Raw genomic sequence first — 15,261 nt, forward strand, 5'->3', positions numbered from 1 at the left:
AGAGAGAGAGAGAGAGAGAGAGAGAGAGAGAGAGAGAGAGAGAGAGAAACTATCTACCTATCTATATTGGAGGGGGAAAGGCAAGGCAGTTGGGATTAAGTGACTTATCCAAGGTCACACAGCTAGTAAGTTGTAATGGTAATAGGAATTTGAAGATCTTCCCTGCCACTTAATAAACCTAGGTGAATTTGAGGACCTTTCCTGATTTGAAAATAAACTCTGCCCCCTAATAGGCCGCATGTGGTCACATGGAGCCTGTGATGGGAGGCTTTTTTTTTAGGAGCACAACTTTTGTTACTTTGTAGTCAAGTGGGTCATGAGGGTTGTGATGTTCTCTGACCCAGGAGGCTATATATACCCTGATGTGAGATTTTGCTTTGGGGCTCACTTTGGGAAGAGTTGTGTGATTTGGCCAGATGAAACTCTGGGCAGCCATTGAGCACCCCCACCCCCACCCCAGCTTTGAAAACCCAGATGTTGGTGCTTCTCTCTCCTAACACTGTATGGAAGTGATGGACAGACTACTGGAAGCCCTGTCTGTTGGTCTGCTGAACTGTGTTATTTTCTCTATCTGTATTTTTGTCTGCTTGTCACTTCTGTTTGTATTCTCTCAAGTTCAGGCTGCTGACTTTTTCCCCTGAACTAGGTAAATTATATATGTTTGATTAAATTAAGATTTTTAACCCTTTTTGAGTTGCTTTCCTTTAGAGAAGCAGATCTAAGAACCTGTGGTAGCAGCCATCCTGGGTATGCTAGGGTACTTGGTGCTACATAAGTGTGTCAAGTGTCTAAAGTCGGATTTGAACTCAGGTCCTCCTGACTCCAGGGCCAGTGCTATATTCACTGCATGCTGTCTATATTTTTATATCTACTTATTTTCTCTCTCATTAGAATATAAGTTTATTGAGAGTAGGGAACATTTTATTCCCTGAACTTGTATCCCCAGCACCTAGGGGCAGCTAGATAGCGCAGTGGATAAAGCACTGGTCCTGGGAATCAGGAAAAAATTTAATTTAATTTAATTAAAAAATTAAAATCTGACCTCAGACACTAACTGGCTGTGTAACCCTGGTCAAGTCATTTAACTTCTATTTGTTTCAGTTTTCTCATTTACAAAATGCTGTTATTAGAAAAGCACCTCCCTTCCAGGGTTTTGGTGAGGATCAAATATGGTTATAATTGTAAAGCACTTAGCATAGTGCCTGGCACAGAGTGAGAGCTATATACAGGGGGTCCCTAAAGCCTGGACACATAGGAAATCTTATCAATTAATTTAATTAATCTCATTAATATGAAAAATAGTCTCCAAAGGCTAATGAAAGCTTGTATTCCATATGAAATTGTCACGTCTAAAATTTATCTTAATTAAATAAAATATGCATGGTTAACAAAAATTTCATTAATTAATTATATTACATATTAGCAATTATTATTAGACACCTACTGGGTGTATAATAAATACTTGTTGATGGCTTTCAGCCTGGGGCGTGCTGCTGACTTTGGTTGGGTTGTCTGATTGGGATAGTGGCTCATAACCTCTGCTATGTACAAATAGACCGTGCGCTTGCCCTTGTGAAAGGGTTCCTAGCCAGCACGCCTTAGTAGGAGAGAGCACTAGACAGCTCTGAAGAGCTGATATCCGAAAGAGAGTAACAGAACACCTTTAGAAATCACAGGACCTTGAAGAAAGGATACCCAGCTGGTTACCTGGTGCAGAACATAAAGTCATCAGAGGGCGTCAGCAGCCCTACAGCATCATTAGTTGAGCTGCCCAGACCCCTTGAACCCTGTCCGTGTCTCCTTATTTATTCTCTCATCCATTGGCAATGGGGTAACCTGTTGGAGAACATTTCCCATGTGTGCCTCAGGGGACCTTTTATTTTCACTTTATTTGCTACAGTGCTTGATGACCTGTTTTGAATTAATGTATCCAATGGTTGGTAAAAGTAAACAAACATTGGTGGTTGTTTGTAAGATACAATTTTATTTGTTGCCCTATGGAAAGTGCCTTGAATCTGAATTAGCTTTTCTGAGAGCTTGTGTGTACTATGGGTTACTGTGTGGCAAGGTTCTACACAAATGATAGCTCTGGATTTTAGATGAACATGTTTGATTATATGAAAAAAAAGAGCCCTTCCCTGCCTATTCTTTTTATTTTTTTTCCTTAAAGCAATCAGGGTTTTTGACTTTCCCAGGGTCACACAGCTATTTAAGTGTCTGAGGTTAGATTTGAAGTCACATCCTCTTGACTCCTGGGCTGGTGGCCTATCCACTACACCACCTAACTTCCCCTTTATCAAATGGTTTTTAACAGAAGTGAATTCTATATTTTATGTAAGGCTTTTTTCTGGCTCTATTAACATAATCTTGTAAGTTTCATGGTTGTATTACTTATTTGGTTAATTATGCCAATTATTTTCCTAATGTTAAAACAATCCTTACATCTCTGGTGATTGGTGATGATAATTTTTTTTTGAAATGTTGCTATAGTCTCTTTGCTAAACTTTTATTTTAAAGTTCTGAATAAAGATTCATTAGTGAATTCCTATTTTCTCTGAGTTATCCCTGGTTTGAGTATCAGGACTACATTTGTATCATAAAAGGTATTTAGCATGGTGCTTTCTTTCTCTATTTTCGAGAATAATGTTGCAGCACAGGGATTAACAGCTCTTTAAATGTTCAACAGAATTCATTTTTAAATGCATCAGAACCAGAGGTGTTTAAATTTGGCAGTTCATCTGTGGCTTCCTGACTCCAGGCCTGGCCCTCTGTGAGCTATGGTGCCCCCTAGCTACTCTGTGCTTACACAGGTTCACTGGGGTAACTGGGGTAGCTTGAGTTTTGAGTGTCTGGTGGTTTCTGTAGGGAAAGCAATTTATATCAGCGACTGTCAACGCTACACAAATGCTCTAAGCAAGAGCCAGAGTGCTTTATCTAGATATCTCATCATGCCTAGTCTTGTATTGACCAAATTCCCAATGATCGTTCAATCAGTAAAAAACATTTTCTTCATCAAAAGGCATTTATTAGTCACTATGATAGGTACTTTTCAGAGCGGGCTTTGTGCCTTCTTGGAGTTTATTATCTAAGCCAGACATACAGATTCAGAGAAAGGACATGATAATACTCACAGAACAAATTCATAAATATATATATATATATATATATACATATGTATATACACACATAGAAAGGATAACCATATTTGTGGAGATATATGGACTTTAAAAAAAAATTTTAGATGGCCCCTTCTTGATCTGACTGGACCAGCCCTTGTTGTCCAACCCTGGGGATACTGTATGAAACAGAGGTTGGCCCTCCTCAGATTAGGTAATGATTCTGTATCTAGTGGCTGTGGCTTATGAGTCAGGACATCCAGATTCAGGGTTGCAATCAGCTTCAGACGAGGTGTAGTTCAATCAAGACAGAGTTAGGAGGGAGTGATTACCTCCCCTTGCCTTTGGATAAGTCCAAGAAGGCTTCCTTCAGTGTGGCAAGAGGAGACATATGGGAAATAGACTACTAGAACACAGGAAAGGCAAGGTGTCTGAGGCAGCCTGGTAACAGTCAGGCTTTGCAGGAACAAAACAGGTCTTTGGATCTGACCGAACCCTACGATGGTGGGAAGCCACAATAAAACTTGGAGACAATCAAAACTACAGGTAAGGTCTCACAAAGCTGTTTGTCCTTCTTCTTTTCCACAGTTCTCCAAGCCCGGTACTTGCCAACCAGCTGTTTCCAACTTCTCTGACCTCCATGCTTTGGGAACCAGAAACTGAATGACTCCAACTAACGAGTCTGTCCTGGAGAAAAGGAAGGTTTCCCCAGAAGAGTGTTAGACAGAAAGTATCTTCAAAGACTTCTGGCAATAGGCAGTAATTAGCATCAGTGAGACTAGTAATATTCAGGGGAGATAGAGTGCGGGTGTGTCTGTGTCTGGTTTTTGAGGGGTGGAGTGAAGATGTAGAACTACCTGTTCCTGTTGCCCTCTCAAAATATCTCCCTCTTTGGGAAAGTAAGAGGAGGCTAAGAGTTATGATCCTCTGGCTCAGGGCTCTCAAAAGCTCAATTTCCTGTAAATTGGGGGAAGATGTCTCTGATAAGATGCCTTTCAGGAGAGGGGTAGAGAGCGACAGGTTCAGAATATTGCATGTGCTGTCAGATAAGGTCATCACTGTCACTTGCCTTTGCTCATTATTTTTCTTTGCTACAAGAAAGGGTTCATGATGGGAAGAGGTTAGGAAATGACTGTGATATAAACATGAAAGGCATCAATTTTTTTTAAAAGTTCGATTTTTTGTTTGCTTGTTTTGAGAAAAGATGGCTCTGAAAAGCAGGAGACAAAGGGGAATGGAAAGGGAACACTTAGCCTAGGTGGCTACCTGGGTCCGGGGCGCTGCTGGCTGAGTGGGAGACCTCTTTGAGAAGGTCCATGTCTTTCCAGTCAGGCAGAAGCAGATGCAGGTTGGAATAGTGGTCCTGACTCAACATTTTATGGCCCCAAAGAGGGTTTCCCTAAGCTGAATCCTGAGGCTAGCCAATAAATGGAATATGTATCTCAAGTTATGCCTAGAGGCTCACCCTGTAGAGGTGAGAAGGGGAAAGAAAAGGGGAAAAGGGGAGAAAGAAGAAAAAAATCATCTGTGGTAATCGTGGCTCACTCTCTAGTGAGGAACAGAAAGTACAAGGCCATCAGAGGAGAGGAGAAATGGGGCTACTCTTTCTGCCTTACGGACATGGTCCTTTTTGTCTTACAGCGTGTGTGTTTACATTACTGCGTATATGTAAGAGGTTCTGAAGAAAGAACACTGGAATTGAGGTCAAATGATCTGGATTCCACCTCTGCTCTGCAGTTTACTATATGTAGGATCTGAAACAAATCATTCCACTTTGGGGGGTTCTAATTTCCTCACATAAGTAAAATGAGGGAGTTGGGCTAGATATGACTTCTTAAGGTCCCTTACACTGTTAAAATCCTATGATTAATCCAAGTTACACTCTTAATCTTGGCTTCCACACCTGTAAAAAAGTGGACTATCTACCTCAAAATGTTATTGTTAGGAAAGAACTTTGTAGACTGTAAAACACATGAGCTAGAGTTTCCACCACCCTAAGGTGTTTCTTGCTTGCTTAGAGCAGGAGTGTTTCAGGTTAAGGTCTCTGGAGCACAGAACATAATGTACCAATCTTTCTCTGGTGTCTTTCTTTGGAGCTGGAGGATCCTCTGGTCTTACCCAATTTCTCTCCTATGTGAAGTTGTTTTAGGGAATGAGATAGCCCTCTCCCTCCCAGCACCCCATCTCCTAACTGCACCCCTCGCCCCTCATGCCACGCAAGGTTCTTCTGAGACATAGCAGATGGGAGTAGCTGCTCGGTCCTTTGCAAGGATCTGGTAATTCCTCACCATTTCAGCGTCCAGGGGAGGAGCAGGCTGTAGTAACAGCCTCATCGACGACTCTTCATAATGTGGTTGAGGGTTAGGGCAGGGCCAACCCCTGCAGAGTAAATTGGGGACTGGGTTGGGCACAAGCTGGAAGCCGTCAGGGTCCAATCGTCCACCTGGTGTCACATATTTGTACCTGTTCGTGGTGAAGAAAGAATGGAGATGTAGGGGGGGGATCCTGTGTAGGGGTACTAATGGAGGGTGGGGAGGGAATGACTTTCCTCCACAAACTAGCTAATGACAGTATGTAAAAATATATTCAAATGCAGTCTCTGCCCTTTACTTCCCTCATCCTGGCAATAATGCATGACAAATAATTAACAAAGGAAATTGATTCATGGATTTAGCTGCCTGGGTGTCAGGGTGCTATGGGTGTCAGTTGTGTATTGTGTTTTTTCCTTATTGATATTAAATTCCACATTCATAAGGGGATTCTCAAATCTAAATTTTGTATGCCTCCCCTCGCCCAATCATAGTGCTCTGCAAATAGGTGCCTAAAAGAATTTTTGTTCAATTTTTGTTGAAATGAATTGTGATATGATTTAGATCTTCAATCCTTATGGTCCACTCTTGGTTATTCCCTAAATTCTAAGCTTTCTTCAAAACCCCATAAAGTCTTATCTGACTTTCTCTCTCCATTCATTTAAATTTTTTTAAAATTGGGAATGTAACAATCACCAACATTTCCATATACAAAAAAGGAGGCTTAGGAACTTAAGACTTGATAAGAAGTAAATATATTCATGTATATATACATACTGTTAACCTGGAAAGTTTGGTTAAAGGAGCCAAACAGTCTAAATGATATACATTTTAGTATTTATTCCCCTAAAGCTAGATGAAGCTAGCATACTTGTACATACAAGTCAGAAGCTAAGTTCTGACTGCCTGAACAAAAGAATGAGAAAGCTTAAATACATTTTAGAACCATCCCAATTCAGGGTGGCTATGTCACACAAATTTATGATCTCCATATGTTTACTATCTATATCATGAGAAAGGAAGTTTCTTGGCTGTAAATAAAAATTGACAAGACAATGGACAAAACAGGGTCTGTTGGAATTTATGATCTCAGGATATCTGTTTTCCTCCCATATGGAGTATGTCCCAAGATAATGGAAATCCCACTTTCAGCCTTATCTGGTCCCTGGAGTTGCTGACACAAGAAAGGCACTTTTTTTTTTTTTGGTTTTTGGAGGGGCAATTGCAGTTAAGTGACTTACCCAAGGTCACATGGCTAGTGTTAAGTGTCTGAGGCCAGATTTGAACTCAGGTCCTCCTAACTCCAGGGCCAGTGCTCTATTCACTGCGCCACCTAGTCATCGCGAGGAAAAGGCATTTTTAAAGCAAAACAAAGAAGTCTGTTTGATTAATTCAGACTTTGAATAAATTTGATATTTAATGATAATCAATACATAATATGAGACCTTAATATATGTATCAGGTATCTCTATGTGTGTGTGGGCATCCAGTGGGCAAATACAAATCCACAAGGGCAAATACCCTTGTGAGTTTCTCTGCCTTCTCCCATCAACCAATTGAGTAAGTAAGTAATGAATATTTATTAAGCATTTAGCAGGCTGACAGCACAAAAGACAAAACCAAAATTAATCCCTTATGCTCAAGGAGTTTATATTCTATCCTTAAAATAACATGTATTTATATAAAGTAGAAACAACATATATATGAAATCAATGCACGGTAATTTTTGTGAAGGAAGAACCACTGGCACCTGGGGGGGTCAAACTAAGCCTTGAGGAGCTTATCTTTGAAGGAAGAGGCTAGAAATCATGGAGCAGCTAAGTGGCATAGTGGATAGAGCTCCAGAGTCAGGAAGACGTGAGTTCAAATCTAGCCTCAGACACTCACTAGATGTGTGACCCTGGGCATGTCACTTGACCTCTGTTTGCCTTAATCCACTGGAGAAGAAAATGACAATACCTTTGCCAAGAAAATCTCACAAACAGTATTGGTATGCTATGATCCACAAGGCCACGAAGAGTTGGATATGACTGAAAGACTGAACAAGAAACTCTGCATATGCAAATATATAGGAACTGAGTGCATATGCAAATACATAAACTGTTGTATGTCTGGAAAAGTAGGCTAAATGGTGAAGGGTTTTAAATGCCTAACAGAATGTGAATTTGATCTCCAAGCTACTGAAGCTCCTTGAGAAGGGGAGTGACATGATCACACAGGCTCTGGGAATATCAATTTGGCAGCCCCATGGAGAATGAAATGGAGAAATGGAGACCAATTATGAGTCTACGCAGGAGCTGATGAGAACCTGAACTAGGGTGGTGGCCAGGTAAGTGAAAAACACAGAAGCGAGGGATGTTGTAGAGGTAGAATCTGTAAGACTTGGTGCCTGATAGGACGAGGAGAGGAGTGAGGGAGAGTGAAAGCATTGAGAATGGCTCTGAGGTTTAGAACCTGGGTGACTGCCAGGTTGGTTGGTACCTTGATGGATATGAACATTAGCAAGAGATAATAAGCTCAGTTTTCCTCCTTTTTGTTGTTCTGCCATGGGGTTTTAGGATAATAGCACACATCCAGGTATTTCAGGAAGGCATTCTTTCCAAGCATGGTGCTAAACTAATAGGGAGCACTCAGTAAATACTTGTTGATTAATCAATTAATTGATTAGCAAACTAGAGAGAATCCCAAGGGCAATTAAAATAGTCAAATATCATCAGAACATGCCAACTGAAGATCAATGGAAGGAATCAAGCATATTTAACTTAGAAAAAAGAATACTTAAGTGGGACACACGGATTTGAGGAACAATATCATGTGGAAAAAGACTAGACTTGTACTCTATTTGCATTTGGACCCCAAGGGCAAAACCAGCAGGAATGTGTGAGGGTTGTAACTAAGCAAGTTTAGGCTTGATGTCAAAAGTCTAATAGAGCTGTCCAAAAGTGTGATGGGATCTTTTAGAAGAGGTAGGTTTTAGTGGGTTCCTCTTCCCTAGCTTCCTTCAGAGCCTGGCTCAGATGGCACAACCTAAGGAAGGCCTTTCCCGATCAGCAGTTTGTTAGTGTTTTCCTCCATTGGCTCCACACTGCTTTGCATTTATTCTATACACATTTTGTATGAGAAACAGCTGCTACTCACACATATAGGCTGAGACCTGGACCAAGTCACTTAATTTCTCAGTGCCCCATGTCACTCTCCAGGGCTATAATTTGCAGAATATTTTCCAATCTGCATTGGCAGAAGGGGTTTCTTAGAACAATGAAACCACAGGTCTAGTTTAAAATGAAGTTTGTGGAAGAGGGATCCCAGCTCTTTGAATCCCAGAACTTCCTCTTACTGTGTCCTTGGACAAATAATTTTAATCTTCTGGTCCTGAGTTCCTAATTTGTAAAGTGAGGGAGGAAAAACTCTAGGGTCTCTTCCATCACTAAATCTATGATTCTATTATTCTGCTTGGCCTTAGAGGTCGGAACTAAGAATAGTAGTTGAAAATCACAGTGGTAAATTTAGGCTCAGGATTAAGAAAATTCTTCCTATCAATAGAGCAATCCAGCAGCAAAATGGGCTTGGGAGCCAGAGGGTGACCCCTCATTGAAGGTCTTCAGACAAAATCTGGATGACCGCGATCTCTGAGATTCCTTCCACTTCTAAATCTATACATTAAAAAAAAGTTCTAAATCTAGGAACCACTGCCTATGTTATAGAAGGGATCTTTATTCAGGTATAGATGAGACTAGAATATCTCTGAAGTTCATTCTAATCTGTTACAGATCCATGGTGAGAAATAACCAGAGATGGTGGGAGACGGAGTCCCAGGAAGGAGAAAGTGGAAATCCTGAAAATCCACAATCTCCAAAAAATCATTTTAGTCACTTATTTCAATCCTTTACCAAAGGTACTCATAGGAGCAATATAACTTGCTCTGACATGTTTTTCTCTCTGCTTCTGTAGAGAGATGGTCCAAAAGGCGGGCAGCAGCAGGAGGGAGGAGAGAGAAGGCAAAGGCCTCAATCGTGATTATTTACTGGATCATTAGACCTTAGATTCAAGAGTTAAGCTGTATTTACATGACTGCCTACTGTTCTTCTAGCATAGGATCTTGCCTAGACTATTCAAGTCACAATAGAGGATGGGGCTTAGCTCCAAATACCCACAGTGGGTAGAAGTGAGATGGGGCAAGAGAACCCAACAAAGTGGCTCCAATAACACAAAGGCCTTGCTATGTGCTAGGCACATTCCTGTCTAGTTCATAAGCAATCACCCTACCTTTGGTTACCATCCTTCAAGTATATATACTTAAGCTACAGCTTAAGTCTTATCTCCTTCAAGAAACTTAACCTGAGATAAACAGGCACTGGGGTACAGAGATCCATCTTGCCCTACCAGAAAGTCGGAGGGAGGATGGGGGAAGGATATAGGAGAGAGCAGATTGGGGGAGGGGATATACAGTGGGATCGCTGTTTTTGGGGTGGTGGGTAAAGATGGGGAGAAAATTTGTAACTCAAAATTTTGTGGAAATGAATGATGTAAACTAAAAATAAACAAAATTTAATTAAAAAAAAAGAAACTTAAGATGACTACCCAGTTCATAGTGTTCTCTCCTTCCTCTGGACTTAAGTCTGTATTCATTTGGCACTTCTATATCATCACACCAGATAGTCTCCCTATTCTATTTTATATGCTTCTGGAGAGGCATATCCCACACCACCTATCACAATGCTCAGTACTATATTCGGTAACATTTAGATTGTGGGGTTCTTTTGGTTGTTTTCAGAGAGGGACAGGCAGCTAGGGAGGTTATTTTCTTACCTCTTGAAGTTCTTGGGGGGCAAGATGTTACCCTGGGCATCCAGTGGGGGTACCCTTGCCTCACTTCTTGATTTGAGTATTCCTGATTCCATTATCTCCTTCTTGGTCTGAGTGACTACCTTCTCCTTTCTTACTGGGTCCGTGAAGATAGGACGACTGTCAATGAAGTTTAATAAAGTGTTCTTCCCAAGCCAGGAAGGTGGAGGGACAGAGTACTTGGTTAAAGAACATTTATGGGCCTCACTGCGAGTGAGCCATCGCCAGACATTACTATCATAAGGTTTATCAGGTCTTGTGGGAAAGACTGGGGGTAGACGCCCCACATCTACCCAAGTGTGGTAGCCCCATGTATGCTGAGATGCACCCTTCCAAGGGGAGTGGAGTCGCTGGTGTGTGGTGGACTTTATTTTTGAACAGGGTGGTTGTTTCACAGCAAGCTGATGGTAGGGCTTTGGAGTGAAGCCTCCAAACGTAAAGGGGATGTCTGGGTGGAAGAATTCTCGCTGTACCCATGTTCCTTCAATGAAGGGGTCGTTGCAACAGGTCATCTAGGTAAGAGTTGAGATGAGACCTGGTGACCGATGAGTTGATGGGGAAATCAGCCTCTCCACCCTCTATTTTGTTCAGCTGCAACCAAGGAAAGAATAAGTGTTGCATAAGCCTTAAGCTTCAGTTGCTTCTTTTCATCTCCTCAAAATGACTCCTGATATTTCCCTAGGAAATTGATGTTACCAAACATTTGAACTAGCGCCTGTCCATCATTATTGGGCAGTGCGATGCTATTGTCTACCATAGAGATCAGGCCCCTGCTTTTTCTTACACTCGGAGACACTTCATAGTCTTTCTTTTTTATGTGTCCTTAAAATTTAGATCTGATGCAACCTACTCATTTTATAGATGAGGAAAACTGAGGCTCCTGAAAGTGAGATGACTTGCCCAAGTCACATAAGCTGCTCATTGATTGGTAGCAAGGGGCAGAGCTGGGACTCAAATCTGGCTCCGTTTGTCTCCAAATGCATTACTCTTCACTACACTACCACACCACACCACACCTCAATCGTGATGCCCTTTCCCTCCAATCACCCCTACTTGCTTACTGATGTCCACAAACCCCCCCACTCCTCCAGCTCCAACCACCCCCAGCAAGTCCAGATGTGATTAGATCCCAGGTGAGCTGCCTTCTCTACTAGCTCTGACCCCCACATCTCACATGGCTGAAGCTGGGAAGACTAGGCAGCCAAGTAGATGCCCTACCAGCTTAATTAGTTTGTTCAGGCCCCACAGAAAATAGAACCTTCATTGAGGACTACATGATGAATCAAGAGATACCTAAGGCAGGTACTCTGTAGGGTGCAGCCTTCCTACCTGTAGGCGAGGTTCTGTACTTTGTGATGGTTCATTCTCTCCAGGAGCTATTCCTGATCAGAAGATACATTTAAATAATAAAAAACCCCAACAACCTATCAAAGCTAGTTCTTAGGCCCCCATTGTTTGCCCATATGAGTTGCTATGGTGACACATCATGATGAGCAAACTGTGTATGAAACCATTTGCACTATTTGGGCCTACAACTGCCAGAGGAAACAGTGGGGAATCATCAGAAGACCTTAGAAACCTTGGATTTCACCCACACCAACCTGTTATGTTTGGTAGCACCCGGTGACCACCCTCCCAAGCATGTTGCCTGACTGCATTCTTTGTGGGCTGACATCAAACTTCTTTGTTGAGGAGCCTCCCTCTCCCCCAGAGAAGCCTCCCCAGGAGCCCCACATGAAAATGGATCACTACCTTGGGATGGTCTTATCCTCCATAAGGAACTGTAGGGGGGCTGGAAGAACCAAGAGGGGCATCCCCTTCTAAAGGGCTCAAAGGCACTTTTTCCTGACTTGTAGATCACTTTAAAATTCTTATTTAGGACTTGTTAAAGATTATTTCATTTACTTATACATGCAGCTGCAAATTACAATGTCGGTAAGGAAAGGCTGAGAAAAGGATTTCAGGCTAGCCAACTGCCCTAGATATGAAGAGTGAAGAATTCTTTCTATAGAACCAAGATGCAATGAGTTTAAGATCAAGCTAGAAATTGTGAAGAGAGAAAAGGGATAGCAGAAGGCTGAGAGCCAAGTCCTTATCATAGTGGTCAGTCCTAAACTTTGTTTAGACATGTGATTATTGTTTAGAAGAGTCCCAGTTCTCCCTTCTTTTCTCCTATTCCCAGAGTTTAGAATCATTCCTCCCTCCACCCAGCCCCCTAACCCCCTGCCATACAATGATTCATATCTTCCTTAGAACTCAGAGAATAGTGTCTAGACACCAAATACTTCACAAAACCCAACATCTCCACCCTAGCCTTTATTGAATAGGTAGTTACAATTGTGTGTGCCTAAGGCTCTGGCCTAATATAAAGGATGAAACTTTGGCTTATAGGGTGGGTTGGTTATAAAAGCTGAAGTGCAAACGGAGGGGATTCAGTATAAGTAAGGGTGATCTTATGAACACCTCCCCATCCCACCCATCCTCTGGACAAATTCTCCCTTCTCAGGGCTGCCCAGCAAAATCTGGAATCTTAGAAGAAATAGCCTAGTAGCCTGATATCTCCCCCCATTCAGCTTTGGGGAACTGATCCCATTGTAATGAGAATCTGCAGCAGTCTTGTGATTCTCCTTTGTTCCACTAAGAACCCCCCCAGTCCTCAACAGGAAAGTTGTTGTAGGAGTCCAGTACAGGGAAAACAGATCTCCTATTCTGAATGTGTGGTGGATGAAGAAACCTTGAGAAGTTCATTCCTGACCCAGAAAAACCCTCGAGCCATAAACTTCACATGAAGCCAACCAAAAACCCACATCACCCTCCCCACCCAGTGGCAACCCCCCATGATACTGATCTAAGGAAATAACCTTATGTTAATAATTAGAGGATAATTTGGAGAATATACACTATTTACAATGACCACCTGGCCCCAAAGGGCCACTGAGAGTAGGGAAAGATGAAGAAAGAAGCTTGTAGGCTAGGAGTGCCTCCTCTGGTTTTGAGCCTTTGTGCTGCTATTCCCACCCACCAGTGCCTGATGAGGAGGTCAGGCTGGTGATGGAGGTAAAGAGGAAGATCTTCCTGGGGGCAGCTCCAGGATAGGTAATGACCAGCCACCAGGAGACCAGCTTGTAGTCAGCCAGATAAGGAGACAACCAGAACATGACTGGCTACCTTGACCTAATTGGAAGAAACAGAGCTAAGAGAAGCAGACAGGTTCACCTGCTATTGGCAGACCTGCTGCCTTCACAATGAGAGTGTGTAGTGGTCTAACCGTTAGACCACCCAGCTACTTGTCAAACCTGAACTAGTGGACTAGCGGGGAATGCTGGGCTCTACCGTAACTCGGGGATAAACTGAGACCAACTAATATTGTCGGGGCCCAAGGGATCCTCCTCTAAGCCAGGAAAACTGATGTCCAACAGGATCTTGCTGAGGCTGTCATTCATAGTATCAAGAACAAGGCCTTCAGTCAGTGAACGGTTGGCAGAAAGGCTAGAGACATGCATCTCAGGGGAGCCAGTCTTGGGGGCTTCAGGATCTGAGCTGGGAGAACTGCTGAAAGGGTCGGAGACCAGGTCAAGTGACTCTGGATTCAGAAGCTCCTGGGGTGACTCAAAGAGAGGAACATTCTTGAGTGGGGTAGTGCTGAGATCCAGCAGCCCCATAGAATCTGGCAGCAGGGTGAAAGATCCTTGGGGAGTATGCACTGGACTGAAATCAAGCCCTGTCTCCTTGTTTGGGGGTGTTAGTCTCCATGGGTCTGGAGTCATAGGGAGAACAGCTTTGCTGGGGGTGGAGGAAATGGGCAGCTTGCATAACATATCCTTGACTGGTGTTTTAAAGGGACCTCCTTCATCCTGAGAGTGGTTGAGTTGGGAGGTGGGCTCTGATGCCTCTGGAAGGAAGGGGAGATCTATGCTTTGTCTGGAGGGTCCAGGGATCTCTGGGAACAATAGTTCTGGCTCTTCCAAGCAAGGTGGGATAAGGTGCTGTTTCCTTCTGGATCGGCTCATCTCCCTCCTTTCCCTCCGCTTAATCACAAGCATGTCAGAGACACCCCGTGGTGGAGACTTGAGCCCTGTGAAGGTCTTCTTGGCTCTGGAGGCAGAGAGAGGGGAAGGATCCTGCCAAGGGTGTGGTACTTCCTCCTTGACCACAGGAAAGGGTGAGGACCACTCTTCCAGTTGTGGGCTCTCCACTTTGATGGGTCTTGTGAACTGGGATAGTTCTTCCATGGGCTGGAGATTTTCTTCTTTGACAGACTGAGCCCGAAACAAAGGAGATAGCCCTTCCCCAGGTAGGGCTGGTTCTTCTTTCAATGATCCAGAAGTGGGAAAGGGAGACAGTCCCTCATCAGCTAGCAGCACCTGAAAGCAGAACACAAAAATAGTGGGAGGGATGTCTTGTGATCGATCATATTCTATTCTCCACCTTTTAGTAGAGCTTAATTACCCTAGCCTGTCATTAAAAAGCTCCCGGGAAGGTGACTCCCCTGACTATGGCTCCCTATCTCAGATCTAACAAAGCTGTTTGATTAGGAAGTTGGTTCTCCTTGCCTAAATTAAAGTACTCCTCCTACAATTTAGCCCCTCCAAGATTCCTCACCCCACCAGGGAATAACCCACTCTTATGTCTAGGAAATCACTCTGAAAATTTTTTTCCAGATGAAAAGAATCTATAGCATCATAGAACATCAGACTTAGAAACTAGACCTTAGAGACACAGTCCAATTCCCTTATTTGTTATTTATTATTGATTGGCTACCCTAGCTTTGCTATTTACTTCCCTGTGATTTGGAGCAAGTCACTTTGGCTCTCCGGGCATCAGCTGTCCTCATCTATAAAGCAGATATAATAACACACATAGTATTATTATATCTAAGGTAGTATCTGCTTCAAAAGATTATTTTGAAGATCAAATGACACAGCATACAGCACACTGTAAATTTTAAAGTATTATATAAATATCAGCTATCCTGTCAGTTGCAGACTGTA

General features: G+C 42.7%; 2 protein-coding genes across 3 annotated transcripts; both read right to left on the minus strand.

The window, feature by feature from the left end:
* Window positions 1–3,043: 3,043 nt before the first annotated feature.
* On the minus strand, window positions 3,044–12,430 carry TEX52 (testis expressed 52). Of its 2 annotated transcripts, XM_069094387.1 has the most exons (4): window positions 11,600–12,430; window positions 10,235–10,861; window positions 5,405–5,579; window positions 3,044–3,803 (listed from the first exon to the last, which is right to left on the minus strand). In XM_069094387.1, the coding sequence occupies exons 2-4, from the start codon at window positions 10,780–10,782 to the stop codon at window positions 3,657–3,659; spliced, it is 870 nt and encodes a 289-aa protein (XP_068950488.1). In that variant the 5' UTR covers window positions 10,783–10,861; window positions 11,600–12,430; the 3' UTR covers window positions 3,044–3,656. The 2 variants fall into 2 exon arrangements, with proteins under 2 accessions (XP_068950488.1, XP_068950489.1); XM_069094388.1 differs by lacking the exon at window positions 3,044–3,803 and having other exon boundaries at window positions 3,933–5,579; window positions 10,235–12,430.
* A 143-nt stretch (window positions 12,431–12,573) lies between these two features.
* FOXM1 (forkhead box M1) lies at window positions 12,574–15,037 on the minus strand. The gene has a single exon (XM_069094386.1). It carries the CDS (start codon window positions 14,500–14,502, stop codon window positions 13,600–13,602), a length of 903 nt encoding a protein of 300 aa, XP_068950487.1. The 5' UTR covers window positions 14,503–15,037; the 3' UTR covers window positions 12,574–13,599.
* Window positions 15,038–15,261: the final 224 nt, after the last annotated feature.

Source organism: Petaurus breviceps, unplaced genomic scaffold (assembly GCF_028583685.1).
Source record: "Petaurus breviceps papuanus isolate PSGF00001 unplaced genomic scaffold, PetGlider_PUasm1.0 216, whole genome shotgun sequence".
Lineage (NCBI taxonomy): Eukaryota > Metazoa > Chordata > Mammalia > Diprotodontia > Petauridae > Petaurus > Petaurus breviceps.